The sequence below is a fragment of the Gallinula chloropus genome, assembly GCF_964237585.1.
Source record: "Gallinula chloropus genome assembly, chromosome: 28".
In the NCBI taxonomy this organism is placed as follows: domain Eukaryota; kingdom Metazoa; phylum Chordata; class Aves; order Gruiformes; family Rallidae; genus Gallinula; species Gallinula chloropus.
Window position 1 is genome coordinate 3572704 of NC_140113.1, and position 15682 is coordinate 3588385.

Below are 15682 nucleotides of genomic sequence, written 5' to 3' on the forward strand. Positions count from 1 at the left end.
TGGGTGTGTGTGTGTAGGGGGAGTGTGGGGGGTAAAAGGGTCGGACCGTGGCTCCGGGGGATCGGTGCGTTTTGGGATATACAGGTGGCCCGGACGCCCTGGGGAAGTTCTACAGCCCACCCACCATCGCTTCGGGTCAAGGGTTGTCACCACCCCCCCCCTCTCTCCCCCCTTTCGCAGGGGCCCGATCCTTCCCGTCGGCTCTGCAGGTTGGGTTTCCCACCAGGGTTCACATTTCCCCCGCTGCAGCTGGAGGGGGGGGGTGGGGGTGTGGGAGGTGGGTGATGAGTCTCAGACCTGAGGGGTAGGGGTCACCCCATCCATTTCCAACAGCCCCCCAAACTTTTGTAAAGCCAGTTGCCAGTTCTCACCGGGGTTGCTAATGTGCCCTCTGTCCTTATTATTTCTTTAATCCAGCCAGATCTGCTTACGGAGGAGCCCTTGGCGTTAGCGCTGGCCTCGGGTAAGAGCTTTGCAGTTTTAATTAGAATTTAAACAATCCAATTCATTCAGGTGGTGTCCAGCGGCCGCGGTCAGGGAGGGGGCTGGTGTGGCAGGTGCTTATGTATGGGGCAGGGCTGTGGCGTGACCCAGCAGCTGGAGATGATGGGTGAGTTGCTCCTCTTCCCCCGTGCCTCAGTTTCCCCACAAGCAGCACGTGAAGAGCATGGGGTGGGTGTTTGTTGTGGATGGTGCTGTTGCGCTGGTGATGGAGGACCAAAGTCCCTGCCAGGCACGTGGAGATGTAGAAACCTGGTGGTGCCACCTTGCCTCGGCGCCAGTGCCGGCACCTCCCAGAGCAGGACCAGCTCCCACAGCTCTGTCCCTCTCCCCCTCCAGGCTCTCCATCGCTGCCCGCCCGTGCCAGACCTCACTGCCACCATGTTCAGCAAGAAGTCCTATGACGGCCCCCCCATGGGCTACGGCCCCCCCACGGGCTACGGCTCCCCCACGGGGGATTATGATTATGACTATGGTGCCCGCTCCCCCCCGCCGGGCTCCTACTACATCGAGGACGTGCCGCAGCACTTCTACAAGTGGACCTCACCCCCCGGTGTGGTGAGGATCCTGGAGGCCGTGGTCATCCTGCTCTGCATCGCCATCTTCGCTTGCGTGGCCTCCACCCTGGCCTGGGAGTACACCTACGGCTTCGGGGGGCTTTATGGCAACGGGCTGGGGGGTTTCTACGGCTCCAACTACTACGGCAGCGGGTTGAACTACGGCTACGGTTATGGGGGTTATTACGGTGGGGTCACCAACCCACGGGCGGCCAACGGCTTCATGATCGCCATGGCGGTGCTCTGCTTCCTGGCCCAGCTGGGGCTCTTCGTCACCAGCGTCAGCAAATCGAGCAGCTCCCGCTCCCGTCGCTTCTACCTGGTGGTCATCGTGGTCTGTGCTGTGCTGGCCTTCCTCATGCTCATCGCCTCCATTGTCTACATCATGGGAGTCAACCCCCAGGCGCAGATGACTGGCAGCTACTACTACAACCCCTTGTTGACCTTGTGCAGCAACACCTACATGAACCAGTACCTCTACCACTACTGCACCGTGGACCCCCAGGAGGTGAGGGTGCACCAGACCTTCCCCCCAGTCCCAGCTCTGGGAGCCAGACTGGTACCCCGTGCCCCTTGCTCTGCTTTGAACACGATGCTGAGCAAGGGCAGCGTGGGAGGGAGAGCATCAGCAAATGTTTTTTGGGGGTGTGGGGGGTGTGTGGGGGGTGCTATTGGTGCCGAATCCCAGCCTGGGTGTTTGCTGGGAGGAACAAGGGCTGTGGGAGGACCTGGGGCAAGCTGACTGCCTGCATCATGGAGTTTCGGGGAGGGGACAGTCTTGTCATCCCGGCACAGCCCCAGTATCTGGTACTTTGGTCTCTGTGGTCATAAAAGTATATGAACACGGTTGGGGCAGGGGCCACCTGCACGTGCTGGGATGGGTGCAGGGTCATGGTGCCACCTCTCCCCAAGCACCCATAATGCTGTCAGCCCAGCCCAGGGGGGACTGGGCAGGTCAGTGGGGACATGAGAGCCTCAAAAAGAAACTCTTGACAGCCCTGTTTTCAGCTGGGGCCATCAGGGATCCAGCCTGGTTACATGGGCTGGGACTGGTGCTACTGGTTTCCATCCGGCAAGGCCGGCTGTGCCGCATTCCTGCGCTGGGAGCTGGAGGGGAGCCATGGGCACCAGCACAGCTCTCCCTCCATGCAAAGGCCAAGCGTGGCCTAATCTCTCCTGGCCTGGCCCTGATTTCAGTGCTGCTGCAGTGATCCAGCTCATGGGAAACCATCTGGGCAGTGACCTGGCTGCACGGTTCAGGGGCTGGCCAGTGGCAGAGCCGGCAGCGGAGTCCGAGGACTGCTTGGAGATGCTGAAGGGTGCCAGTTCCCAAATTTGTCCTGTCCCCGTGGGATAAATCACCCCACACCCTCCCCTTCCTTCAGCTCACACCCAAAGTTCTTGATCCCCCAATGGGCTCTGCCCTGGTGGGAGGGTCACGGAGGGGCCCGTGGTGGGAGGGGGTGACATCAGGAGCATTTGGGATGAAGGAAGCAATTCCCACTCAGCCCCAGGGAGGTGCAGAGCACCTGCACCTCTAGGGTGGGGTCTTTGTAGCCCTGTGGGACCCCTGCCCTGAGACCTGCCCCTTCTCTGCCCCTCCAGGCTGTGGCGATCGTGTGCGGGTTCCTCATCGTCATCCTGCTCTGCCTCATCTGCTTCTTCGCTCACAAGACGCGGAGCAAGATCTGGAAGTATGGCAAACCCAACATCTACTGGGACAAGGTGTCAGTGACCCAGGAGGGTCCCAACGTGGAGGAATGGGTGAGTCTGAGGGTGGGCTGGGGGTACTGCTAGGCTTGGGAGGAGCAGGGGGTGAAGTTACCTCTTCCCCCCGCCCCACACCAAGCATCCTCCCTGCCTGCCCTTTATCGGGGGGGGGGGTGAAGGCACCCAAGACAGCGCTGGGTCAGGATGTGCTGGGACAAAACCAAGTGGGGACCCTAGGGCTCCTCCTGGGGCTGTGCCAAAGCCCACCAGGGCTTTGTGCCAGGAGCTTCTTTCTCCCCGGCTTCCAGCGCCGCGGCTGCTGACCCCGCTGTGTGTTTGCACAGCGCAGGTCCCGGGGGTGCGGCGTTATCGCCGTACCTGGTGCTTGCCACATCCCTCCCCGTCACCCCGTTGAGGTGCTGTGGTTGTTTTTTCTTCCCCACAAGCCGGTACCATTCGTCTCCCCAGCTCTGTGAGGCTTTTGTGCTGGCTTGGGCGAGCTGGTCTCAAACTCCCTGAAAGACAAACAGGGTGGGATCAGATGGGCTGGGGGCCAGGAGCACCCGAGGTTCTGAGCCCTCTCCCCTTTTGCTGGGGCACGCCGGCCGTGGGACGCTGCCCGTCTTCACCGGCTGGTTTCGGTCTTGGCAATGATTAACTGGGCTCTGTGGGACTGTGCCACCCCACAGCACTGCTGCAGAGGGACCCAGCAGCTTTTGCAGCAGCCAAACCGTCACCATTTGGGCTTCGAATGAACCTGTGTCCCTCAGGTGGGGGATGCTGGGGAACCCTCCCCGTTGTGGCTCATCCCCTGGGTCCCTACCTAGGGAGATGCTGGTCCCAGCCTGGCCCCACTGCATGCCCGGTCCTGTCCTGGCTCTGCAGATCCCCAAATCAGTGTCTCTGTGGGAGCTGGTCTCTGAGGAGGGTGCAGGAGGTCTGCAGGATCCTGTGGGGAAGGAGTCTTTGCAATCCACCCAGAACACGGGTCTTGGGGTGCTGCCATGCCCGTCATGGAGGGCTGCATCCCTGTCCCTGTCCAGTCCTTATCCCCTTCCCTGTGAGACCAGGGCAGTCCAGTGGGGGGGGTCTCAGGCACTGGGGTCCTCCCCTGCAGCACCTGGAGTGGGGACATTTATCACATTGCTCTTGAACTGAGTCTGAGCACACCAGTTGTTCCCAAGCCCCAGAGCCGCTCCCCGCCAGCGTCCCCATCCCTTGTGTTCTGTGTAGCCCTAATATTTATTTTTCATTTTGCAGAAACACCTTTGTTCTGGTTTATTTATTTTTTGTTCAAAGTCCCTCCCTTGCAAAGCATTTCCTGGCCTGGGGGGGGTGGTGGTGGAGCTGGGCTGAGCAAGGGGCAGAACCCCACGCACCCCAACGTGTCCTTTGAGGGAAGGGGGTGGGGGGTCCCACTCAGACAGGTGCCACAGACCCCCCCCACCCCGGTGCCCTTGTGGGGAGGTTCTGGGGTGTGAAAACCTTCTGGGCCATCTCATTCTGTTTATGGGGAGGATTGAGATAAATGGGTGACCTTCGAGCGGGTGTGAGCCGGCAGGTGCTGCTGCCTCCGTCCTGGCGTGGCACAGGGACGTGGCTGTCCCCACGCTGGTGACTCTTACACCTGGTGGCCTTGGTCTGGCAGAGCCCCCAGTTAAAGGCATCTTCATTAGCCAGGGTGGGGAGGGGGGGGAAGCACCAGAGGAAGTGGTTTTACCGGCCAGAATCGCAGCTGACGTCCCCAGAGTCGCCATCCCGGGCAGGGACCAGCTTCCGGCATAAACAACACACAAAGGCCAGGAAGGAAGGGGGAGGGAGGGACAGACGGATGCCCCATGTCCTCCTTGAGGAGCCCTGGCTGTGCTGGGGCAGCCGTGGGGGGTCTGCTGGCAGGGGTGGGGATGCTGGATGGGGTGAGCCTACAGCCTCTGCAAAGCCTGGACATATGACCCTGGGGGTGCAGAGTGGGGAGCAGTGACACACGCTCCCCCCCACCTCCTGAGCTCTATGTCCCTCTGTAGTGGTCTCCTGATGGGACCCCCCACCACCTCAGTGCAGGGTAGCATCACCTGCCGTGGCACTGGGCACGTCCTGCAGCCTCCCCTTGCCCCAAACACTCTGTTGGGGAGGGAGACACGGTCCCATCCCTCACTCTCCATAGCCATGGGGGCTGCCCCACAGCACCTGGGGCAGGATTCCTGTGGCTTCTCCAGGGTTTCTCCACCATGGGATAGAGACCAGTGTCCCTGTGTGCCTGTGGCCACAGGCCATGAGCTGCTCACGGGCAGGTGAGTGTCCCCACCATCCCACGGCACGTGGCTGAGAGCCTGTCCCTGGTCCAGGTGAAGAACGTGGCAGGTGGGACCAGTGTGCAGGACGAGACGGCCACAATCGCCTACTCAGAGAAGCCAACGAGCCCCATCACCGCGCCACCCTACAGCCCACCCTCCTACAGCTACCACCCCCAGAACGGGTACTACCCCTCTGGGACCTACAGCAGCCAGGGGTGAGTTGCTTGGGGGTGTTTCTGGGGTACCCATCTCCGCTGTGCTGAGCTGGCTGACGTCCCCGTGTCCCTCCCAGTGACCAGCTGGACCAGGCAGTCAGCCCCAGCCCAGCAGAGGAGAAGGTGCGGGAACAGCCCACCAAGCCCCCTGCCCGCCGCGGGCGCCGGCGCCGGCGCAACCCGGAGCTGGATGAGTCGCAGTATGAGACCGACTACACCACAGCCGTGGAGTCCGGTGATGATCGGGACCAGGACCAGTGGGCCAGGTGATGGGAGGGAATCCCAAGAGCATCCCTGACCCATGCACCATGAGCCAGCCCTCCGGGGCCTGACCCTGCCCCTCTCCTGCAGCCTGTACCCCCCCATCACCTCCGACAGCACCCGCCAGAAGTACAAGCAGGAGTTCGACAGCGACCTGAAGCGTTACAAGCAGCTCTGTGCTGAGATGGATGGCATCAACGACCGCCTCAACCAGCTCAATAAACAGCTCGACAGCATCTCTGAGGACAGTCCCCAGTACCAGGTCAGGGCTTTCTGGGATCCACAGGGATGCTGCAGGGTCACTGGGATGCAGGAGGCAGCGGGGATGGGGGCTGTGGGGCCACTGGGACATGCCCGGTGTTGTGGGGCATCTGGGGTGCTGTGGGGTATTGGGGTGGGTGCTGTGGGGCATCTGGGGTGTTGTGGGGCATTGGAGTAGGTGCTGTGGGGCATTGGGGTGGGTGCTGTGGGGCATCTGGGGTGTTGTGGGGCATCTAGGGTGCTGTGGGGCCTGGGGATGCTGCAGGATATCAGGGACACAGGAGGCATTGTGGATGGGTGCTGTGGGGCCACTGGGACGTGGCCGGGCATCTGGGGTGCTGTGGGGCATTGGGGTGTTGTGGGGCATTGGGGTAGGTGCTGTGGGGCATTGGGGTGGGTGCTGTGGGGCATCTGGGGTGTTGTGGGGCATTGGGTAGGTGCTGTGGGGCATTGGGGTGGGTGCTGTGGGGCATCTGGGGTGCTGTGGGGCATTGGGGTAGGTTCTGTGGGGCATCTGGGGTGTTGTGGGGCATTGGGGTGGGTGCTGTGGGGCATGCGGGGTGCTGTGGGGCATTGGGGTGTTGTGGGGCATTGGGGTAGGTGCTGTGGGGGCATCTGGGGTGCTGTGGGGTCTGGGGATGCTGCAGGGTATCAGGGACACTTCAGGGCATTGGGGATGCTGCAGGCTGCAGGTCACTGCTCGTCTCCATGGGCCCCCCACCCTGGTGTCCCCTGGCTGCAATGCCCATTGGTTGTGACACCTTCACCCCCCCCAACCCCCCCTCAACTCCCCAACCCCCCCCATCCCCTTTCAGGATGTCGCAGAGGAATACAACAGGCTCAAGGACCTAAAACGGGTGAGTGTGTGTGTGGAGCACGGCTGGGCTGGTGCTATGGAGAGCTGGGGGAGGTGGGAATGGTGCCTTCCCCCCCCTTTGCCCCCCCCACCCCTGGCTGCAGCCCCTCACAGCTGAGGTGGGTCCCAAACTGCCTTTCAGAGCCCCGACTACCAGACGAAGAAGCTGGAAACCAAAACCCTCCGCAACAAACTCTTCCACATCAAAAGGATGGTGAGCGACTACGACAAGGTGCGGGGGTAGCCTGTGCTCCCCACCCCCCCAGCCACTGCAGGATGGGCATAAGGGGCTTCTTTCCCCCCCCAGCCCCAAAGACTTTGCTGCATTTTGTATTAAACCCTCCACCCCCCCCAACCCCCAGACTCCAAACCACCCTGTGATCTCAGTGCCAAGGGCATGGGGAGAGAGGTGGGGGGGGGGGGCTGTAGACCCCCCACCCCTCCACCGCTGGTCCCAGGGTACCAAAGCAGTGCTGGGAGGGATGTGCTGCCCAGGGCAGAGCATCCCTCAGCTGGGCATGTGGGGCAGTGGGGGGGGGGTGGCAGAGAGAGCCCTGTGCCCCCCACCCCTGACCTTGCCCACCCCCCACCCAAGTGCCTGGGGCTGCCCTTTGGGCAGGGACCGTGTTTTATAAGGAACTGGCTGAAACTGTGTCATTTTCTTTTCTTTTTTGTTTTTTTTTTTTTTACATAAATAAACTGTATCTGTTGATTTTAAATCTGTGCCAGACCAAAAGAGCCTGGGGAAGGAGGGGGGGGGGGCAGCTATGGGTGAGCCATAACCCCCCCCACACAACCCTGCAGCTGCAGCCCCTGGGACCACCCTCCAGCCCTGGCCCCAAGCTGCAGCAACCCCCACCTTGCCTGGACCCTGCTGAAGAGCATCACACAGCCCCCCACCTTCCCCTCTCCTTCAACTCCCCAGGATTCCCAAAATCCACCCAATTTTAGACGTCCTGGGGTGGGAGAGGAGAGGTTGCGGTTTCATTTTTGGTGTTATTGTTTTGGTTTAATACCTTCCCCTCTGCTCCCTCCTCCCCCATCACACCAGGATGGGCTCCAGCATTGGTGCAGGATCAACAGCACCCACCCCCCCATCAGCTCCCCCCCACCCCAGCAGAGCCCCAGCCTTGTAAGAAACATCGTTTATTGACTTCAGTTAATTTGTTTAGTATCATTGAACAAGGATTATATCTTCAGTGAATCAATCTAAATGACAAATCCCCGGCTCACCCTGCTTCTGTCTGTTTGCATGGTGGGTACCCCTGAGAAGCAGAGCCCCGGGGGTGGGGGGGCAGGGGGGGGACACAGGACATTCCCCATCCCTCTGAAGTGGCTCTGCCCCACCACCTGTCTCTTCCTCCAGCATGGCCCAGCCCTGGGGACAAGGACCATTCCCTGTCCATCCCATCCCCCCCCCCCAAAAAAAAAGCAGCATCACCCCTTTCTAACCAGATTTTGTGTGTGTGTGTCACCCCCTTGTCTCCCCCCCAGCCTGGCTTAAAAAATAATGAGGCACAGGAACACAGCGAGCATGGGCAGGCAGATACAGGCACCCATATCTCCCAGTGTGGGGACAGGGTGGGTGCTGGATCCAGCCCATGGCTGGGGGAGGTGGTGGGGGGGGGGTGGGGGGCAGCGAGGGCAAAGCACCAAGCAAGGCAGGAGGGAAGGAACGGAGGGGAGAAGGGCAAGGTGCTGTGCAGCACTCAAAAAAGTCCAGTTGGCTTGCACCCCACAAAGGTGCATGGGCCCCCTCAGCTGCCCCCATACACACCCCCCCCCCCCCCCCCCCCCAATGCCCAGACTGTGGAGATGCTTCAGTGAAAAGTGCAGAGAAGGGGCCTGGGACCAGGCAGAGATGAGCCCAGGTCCCAAAACAGAGATGCTCAGGGCTTCAGTTCTGGAGGCTGGATATGGCACAGCTGGGCAGGGACAGCCCCTAGCAGGGGGCAAAGAGGCTTTAAAAATGACCCTTTCCCCCTGATTTCAGGAAGGCAGAGACCCCGCAGAAGGAGCCCCTGGCCAATGGCTCTGTGCACCCCGAAGCCCTCTCACCTCCCCAGCCCAGCTGGTCCCACTTCCCCTCACCCATCAGCTGAGATCCAGATGTAGAGGGACAGCCAGAGGCCCATGTCCCACTCGCTGGGCTCCAGCTGGGCCATGACACAGGGGCTAAGCAAGGGACCAGCCCTGGGGATGCTCCGAGGTCCCCAGGGGGAGAGCAGGGGGATCCAGGAGCTCCGCTTCCAGAAGTTTCCTGTCCGACAGCGGCAGCACAGCCGGTACCTTTGGGTTCAGGACGACACCGTGATCCTCCCCAGCTTTTGGCAGGGAGTGGAGCTCCAGCAGACAGACACGCTATGAGACAGCTGCAGAGCTGAGGAAGGGGTGGCCAGTGCAGTTCGGGGCTCCCTGGGAACGGCAGCATCTCAGGGTGCTGAAGGAAAGCCAGGTCCAGGTGCTGGGGTTCCCCTAGGGGCAGCCCCGGGGTGAGCGTAGGGGAGGGAAGTCTCTGTCCCCTACTGCCCCGTCCCGTAGGACCAATTGAAGGTGCTCCCAGACAGCAGCATGTCCCTGATTAGTGTTTCGATGGGCGTCTTGCCCACCAGCCTCATGAAGAAGAGCTGGGAGATGAGGGCGGCCGGCACAGCCCGGAGAGCCGGCAGCCGCAGCAGGAGCCGGCCGAAGCGCTGGGGCTGCGAAGGGTACTGCGAGCGCACGTACTCGGTCAGGGCCACCTGCGCCTTCTCCTGCAGGCTCTCCACGTGTGCTGGGTCCGAGAGGCCGCAGGCATCTGGCAAGAGAGGGATGGGATGGGATGGAGCAGGGTCAGTGGTCGGAGAACCCCGATATCCCCAGCGAGACACCCTCCATCCCTCCCTCACCCGCCCCAGCCCCGCTTGGATTGTTCCCAGCGGCAAAGGGCTGCTGCAGGTTGGTCTCTGCCAGGAAGGAGTGGGCAGTTCTGCAGCAGGAGATGAGTGTGGACAGACAGAAGGACGGGAGGGTACTTGTTTTCCTGCAGGTCCGTCCTGTCTCCCTGGGAAAGCTCAGCACAAGCTGGGATGCTGCAAACCATGGGGCATGAGGTGCCACCCCCCAAGAGCCACTCAATGCTCTCCAGACCCCAAATCCCAGGAGAAAAATCAGAGGGGATGGGAGGTAGGTTAGATACTCCCAGCTCCATGGGGCGGAGATGGGGGGGGAGGGAGGGGGTAGGGCATGGACCTACCTGGCGTGAAGAGCGCGATGGCTTTGAGGCAGCTGTACTCAGCTGAGTCCACCTGGAGCCGGTTGAGCTTCTCCACCTGATCCTGGAAGATGCGGATCTGGTCCATGAAGGAGACGACGCGGTCAGCCGACATGGGGGAGGCGTGGAAGCCGGCGGCGGCCAGCAGCGGGGCCATGTGCAGCGGCAACGCCGACTGCGCCGCGTTGAGCACGAAGAGCTCGCTCCAGCTGAGCCGCAGCAGGGCCACTTGGTCAGAGACGGGCAGCTCCAGGAAGAAGGGGATGTTGCGAGCCCATTCCACCGTGCTGAAGAGGAGGCGGGCAGCCAGCTCGCAGATGTTGTCGATGCCCATGACGCTGCCCTGCTGCGCGTACTGTGAGCCGTAGCGGGCGGCAGGGTAAGGCTCAGCCCGCAGCAGCTGTGAGATGAGCTCTGACACTGGCTGCCCGTTGAAGTATTCCCCGCTGAGCATGGTGTTGGGGCTGGTGCTGGAGTGGGTTGGGGGGATCCGGCCCCGCTGCACAGCTGGAATGGGGTAGAAAGAGAGGGGAGGGGTCTGCTTGTTTCTGCGTCCTGCTGCATCACCCATCCCGCTCGGGGCAGGGGGAGTTGGGGAGGGGGAGGAAGGATGGGGATGTTCCCCTCCCTGCCCACCCTGCATCCCATGCAGGGATGGATCTTGCCATCCCACAGAACAATGGGCGGCTTTCAGGCGCTGGGGGAGAGGGAGGTGGTGCGTGCCACCCACTGCGCCCGCCAGCGAGCTGCCTGCAAGAACTACACTAATCCATTTAGCATCCCAGTGATTCACCAGCAGCTCCCAGGCTACCGGCGCCACCGCAGCTCGCTTGCCATAGCCTCCAACCAGCAGCCAGGCTGGGACCACATCACCGCTACCTCCTCCCTCTGCAAGGACCTGGCCCAGGAGTGGCTGTGGCACCCAGACAGGGTGCCATGCCAGCATCACAGCCCCCCCCCACCACCACCACGTCAGCTTCAGTGGAGGAGGGCGATTGCTACCCAAGGTCATCACATGGCAGCAATCATTTATTTGCAAATAAAACGTCCATCTTGGAAGCATCGTTAACCCTGGGGCACTCCCCCTCCTAATTGCATTCAGGAAAAGCCATTTTTCAGCTCCCCCCCTCCTCCCATTAGCGCCCACTATTTGCTCAGTCCCTAGTAATTAATTTATGGGCTGTTCATGAGCCACTTAAATGAGAGCTCTAAATCATGCTAAGTGGCAATAATGCCATCTCGACTCCTCTGGAAAGGAGGGAATTACTGTCCTGCTTCCAGTATCCTTCCCCCTTCCTCCTCACATTAATGCCACCTGCCGCTGAGCACCCCCAGCACCGTGGCAGAGCCCACGCCAGGCCCTAGCGTCTCCACCCCCACGTGCATCTCGGTGTGGTGCCATCCTGACAGGGAGATTTGAGATGCTGGTTCCCAGCAGCCTGGGAAACACTTGGGGTTTGTACCCCTGGGCATGGGGAGCGAGCAGAAAGCGGCCCTGGGGATTTGCACAGCTCTGGCTGCACCAGGAACCCATCCCAGTTGACCTCCACTGTGCCTGGGATGCCAGGGCTGTCCCGGCTCCAGGTGTGTCACCTTATCAGCTCAAGGCTCCAGCTTTTCCAAACAAACACCACCTGCACCCTCGCTCCGAGGGCAATTCAAGGTGGGGGGAGACAATAAATAAATAATATAGAAAACATAAGTGCTGGGGCAACCTGGGCAAACAGGAGACCTGGAGAGGTGGGTGAGCACCAGGCAGCCCCCCAGGCTGCAGAAGTGGAATTTCCCAGGACCCCCTCAGGGACCATCCCCGTGCCCACAGCACTGGCGTTACCTTCCTTCCTCATCCCCACGCGGAAGCACTTCTTCAGGCGGCAGTACTGGCATTGGTTGCGGTGATGCTGGTCAATCTGGCAGTCGCGGTTGGACCTGTGGGTAGGACAGGGCAGAGGAGGTGTTGGGGAGGAACGATGCACTGCCAAGGGAGGGGGAAGAGTTGGTGGTGGCGGTGGAGTCTCTACGCACCACCGAGCTGCTTCTCTCACCCACCTCCCCACCGTCCCCAGGCAAAGCCCTTCTCCTCCCAGTGTGGTCCTCTCCACGCTGGCCCCAGCGCTCACACAGCCGCTCACAGGCAGCACCAGATGCTATGGTAACAGCGATTTCCTACTGCAGGGGCTGCCAGTTCACATTGCCAGCCATGCCCAGGGCTGCAGGAAAGCTGGAGAGACCCCCGGTGATGCCCAGACCCTCAGGGCCGTAGGGCTGCTGTCCTTGGGGACACGCAAAAGATGGGTGGTGGGGAGCAAAGCGCTGTGTCCAGCATGCAGGGAAGGAAGCTGGGAGCAGCCTCCGACCTCCCTGTGGAATTTCAACTATTTCCTACCGGGTCGGGGCTGCCCCGTGGCCCCTCGGGCATCGAGCATTTGCAGGCATCCCCCACGGCCCCCATCCCCTGTGCTCCAGCCTGGCCTCCAGCAGACCCTGTGAGTGCAGCAAAGCACTCAGTGTTGTTTTGGGATGTTTTTTCTCCTGGGGGATTTAGTCTGGGTGATCCTGCTCTGGCAAGGGCTTGAACTAGATGATCTTTTGAGGGCCCTTCCAGCTCCTACCGTTCTGTGATTCTATGAAAGCAAATCCCAGTGGCTCCGGAGCAGCGATGCACGTACCTCCAGCCCCGGTGTGGGGTCTGTAGGGATGCCCTGAGCATCCTCAAAGACTGCAAAGGGAGGGTCCTACCAGTGCCCCTGCCTTGAGCAAGGCACACCAGACAACCCAGCACCACTGGGCCAAGGCACTGGCCATCACCAAAGGCAGCTATGGGGAGTGACATGTGGCAACAGACAGTGGGAGACGCTGCTGAACTGGGGTCCCATCTCCCTCAGCCCCGATTCCCATGGGATACGCGTGTCCCAGATGTCCCATGGGATATGCCCAACCCAGACGGGCAAGAAAGAGGCGACAGTGGCCAACGGGCGATCAACGGAGGCATCTAAAGCAGCAGCCAGGGAAGCGCAGGCAGGCAGGGCCGCGGCGCGCTGGCGTCCAGCAGCAGCTCAGCTGCCTGGGAATCCTGACATGAATCTCCTCATCCCTACACGACTCCAGAGGCGAGACAGGCAGGGATTCCCGCCGCGCTCAAACCGGAATTAATTCACCCCGAACATCACCGCTGCGCTCAGCACATCTCCAACGCGCTGCTGATAAAGAACAGGAGTTATTCCAGCCGAGAGGCGATAGCTAATCAAAATGTCACATTACAGCTTCATCACCCGCCTGCCACCCTGGCAGGGGCACAGCTCCCAGCCCCCACGGCTAAACCTGCCCATTGGGGGAACCACCACCTTAAAACACCATCCCCAGCACCAGGAAACACCCCCCCCCCCCAAAATAACCCCCATCTCAGCTCCTGCCAGCGGCTCTTAGTGAGTTTCCCAACTGATGGGCTGCAGCGACCTGGGAAACTGTGAGAATACAAAAGGCGTATACTGTGCTAATTATGTAATTAGAACATGTAATTATTTAGTGCAAGAACTAAACTGAATCCAACTCACTTTTAATATTCAAATTAGAGCAATCTTGGCTTGATGCTGCTTTTCACTCCTGGAACAAAGCCGATGCCAGGGCTGCTGGGGGAGCATTGTTCCCAGCCCCTCCAACACTTTACTCCCTACTTGGAAAACCAACATTTTGCTATTGCACCAAATCACTTCCCAGCACAAAGAGGGGGAAAAAACCCCACCAAACTCCAGAGGTAGGTGCCCAGATGCCAGCGACAAGCACAGGATAACATCTCGGATGCTCAAGGCCCAGGAGAAGCACACACACCCCCCCCCCAGCCCCCACCTCCGTCACTCCTGCACCTCAGCAGCATCTGGGCCGCAGAGTCTGTCGCTCTCCTGGGGAGCTCTGATTTGGCCTTTCCTTTGTTCCAGGAAGCTGGAATTTCTCACAAGCCGTATGTATTCCCCATCTTCAAATCACTGATCCCAAGCAGCCACTGGGCTGAGCCTGCTGACTGGATGGGGAAACTGAGGCAGGGTCAGGGTGATGCTGCACCCAGAGTGGGCAACAGGGAGGATGCTGAGGGACCAGGGGGAACAGGAACTGAATGCTGCCCCACGCCAGCAGCTCCATGGCCACGAGCGCTGCTCAGCTGACGTCAGATGGGACCCGGCAGCGCCGGTGCTGGGAGCTGCCAGGAGAGGAGATACTGTGCATGGGGGAGGACAAATCTAGGCCGCCCAAACGAGAGCAAGGCAGCTTGGAGACATCTCACGCCGCAGGAGCATCGCTGCCCCTGCCCTTCCCGTGGCATCTCAGCACAAGACGAAGCTCCAAGAGGTGGGGATGCCCTGCTACCAGCACAGCTGCAGGGTGCCCACGGCCAGGATGTGGGCACCATCCTCACAGCACCCTTGCTGGCTTAGCAAGGGTGCCAGCTGGGGACCTGCACCTGCTAATGGAAGCACTTGAACGTGGATGCAGACCTGTGAGCGAGCCCCTATTTACACGCTTCCACACCCCCCCCCCCCCACACACACCCACCCCAGAAACAGCCCAGAAGCAGGGGGTCCCCATCTGTGCCAGCCAGCCAGACTCCTCTTTTGAACCCAACAGAAACTCTGGAGTTATTTGCAGTTCCAAACTTTGCAGGGACTGTGTCCTAGGTGCTGCTGGTGGGCCCAGACCCACAGGGGGCCTGTGGGGGCTGCAGTCCCTCTCTCTCTTTCCCTGGCATCTCACCAGATCAGTGCCCACAGCACGATGGGCTTCTGACACCTCCGGTTACAATGATCCTGGCTGCCGCACTGGTGCTTTCTCTGGGCAGAGCAGCCGTGACCGAGGTGACTCACAAGCCACCCTGCGCTCTCAGGCATTAGCCTGGAACGGCAATTAATGCCAGAGCAGAGCCGGGCGATGACGAGGATGTGGACACCGGCTGTGGCCCACGGCATGAGGCAGCCAGGGCATCCATCCCTCCGGATGCACTGCACTGGAGCAGGGGGAATGCTTATGCGGGGTGCAGAGCACGGAGGGGACCCTGTGCAGCGCTGGGGGATCCCTGGTCAGCGCTGCAGTGGGGCCCGTGTGCAGCCATGGCAGGGCCAGCGTGGAGCAGCGTGGGGGCCACTGCAGAGCCACGCTGGGGACCCGCACCGGAGGCTGCCAGGGACCACCAGAGACCCACACGGGGGGCTACTGGGGACCCACACTGGGGGCTACCGAGGACCAGCATTGGGGTTCGCGCTGGAGGCTACCAAGGACCCGCACCGGGGGCTCGCACTGGAGGCCGCCGGGGGCTACCGGGGACCCGCAATCGGGGGCCACCCCAAAGCCCTAATCCGTCCCAGGTCTCTGCCACCCCCCGGCGCCCCTGCCGACCCACCTCCCCCGGCCCTACCTGCAGGTGTAGCTGAGGTTCCTGCGGATGCTGCGCTTGAAGAAGCTCTTGCAACCCTCGCAGGTGAAGACCCCGTAGTGTTTCCCGCTGGACTTGTCCCCGCACACCACGCAGTCCACCGGCGCCCCGGCCCGCTCCTCCTCGCCGTGCTCCGCGTCGCTGCCGCCGCCCGCCGGGGACGCCGCCTCCTCCCCGCCGCCGCCGCCGCCGTTGGGCTCGCCCCAGCCGCCGGCCACCATGGCCATGGCTCCGCGGCCCCGGGGCTCAGCGCCGGCCCCGCCGCGGCATGGAGCGGTGCGCGGGCGCCCGGTGCCTCCCGGAACGAGTTGAGCAAGTTTTTGGGGGGTGGCAGCCGGTTTGGGATATTTAT

General features: G+C 61.4%; 2 protein-coding genes across 2 annotated transcripts; one reads left to right on the forward strand and one right to left on the reverse strand.

Annotated features, from left to right (window-relative positions):
• Nucleotides 1-882: 882 nt before the first annotated feature.
• On the forward strand, nucleotides 883-7778 carry OCLN (occludin; the record flags this gene model as incomplete). The annotated part of the gene is made up of 7 exons (XM_084276301.1): nucleotides 883-1566; nucleotides 2664-2822; nucleotides 5114-5277; nucleotides 5355-5543; nucleotides 5629-5800; nucleotides 6615-6656; nucleotides 6798-7778. 7 exons carry the CDS (start codon nucleotides 883-885, stop codon nucleotides 6897-6899), a joined length of 1512 nt encoding a protein of 503 aa, XP_084132427.1. The 3' UTR covers nucleotides 6900-7778.
• A 7-nt stretch (nucleotides 7779-7785) lies between these two features.
• Nucleotides 7786-15682, reverse strand: NR2F6 (nuclear receptor subfamily 2 group F member 6). The gene is made up of 4 exons (XM_084276302.1): nucleotides 15313-15682; nucleotides 11743-11837; nucleotides 9891-10415; nucleotides 7786-9452 (listed from the first exon to the last, which is right to left on the reverse strand). Exons 1-4 carry the CDS (start codon nucleotides 15555-15557, stop codon nucleotides 9178-9180), a joined length of 1140 nt encoding a protein of 379 aa, XP_084132428.1. The 5' UTR covers nucleotides 15558-15682; the 3' UTR covers nucleotides 7786-9177.

Coding starts and splice junctions, on each gene's coding strand:
- NR2F6 (XM_084276302.1), bottom strand. CDS start 15,557: ATGGCCATGGTGGCCGGCGGCTGGGGCGAGCCCAACGGCGGCGGCGGC. Junction 10,416..11,742: donor CGTGGGGATGAGGAAGGAAG/GTAACGCCAGTG, acceptor ACCCCATTCCAG/CTGTGCAGCGGGGCCGGATC. Junction 9,453..9,890: donor CATCGCGCTCTTCACGCCAG/GTAGGTCCATGC, acceptor CTCTCTTGCCAG/ATGCCTGCGGCCTCTCGGAC.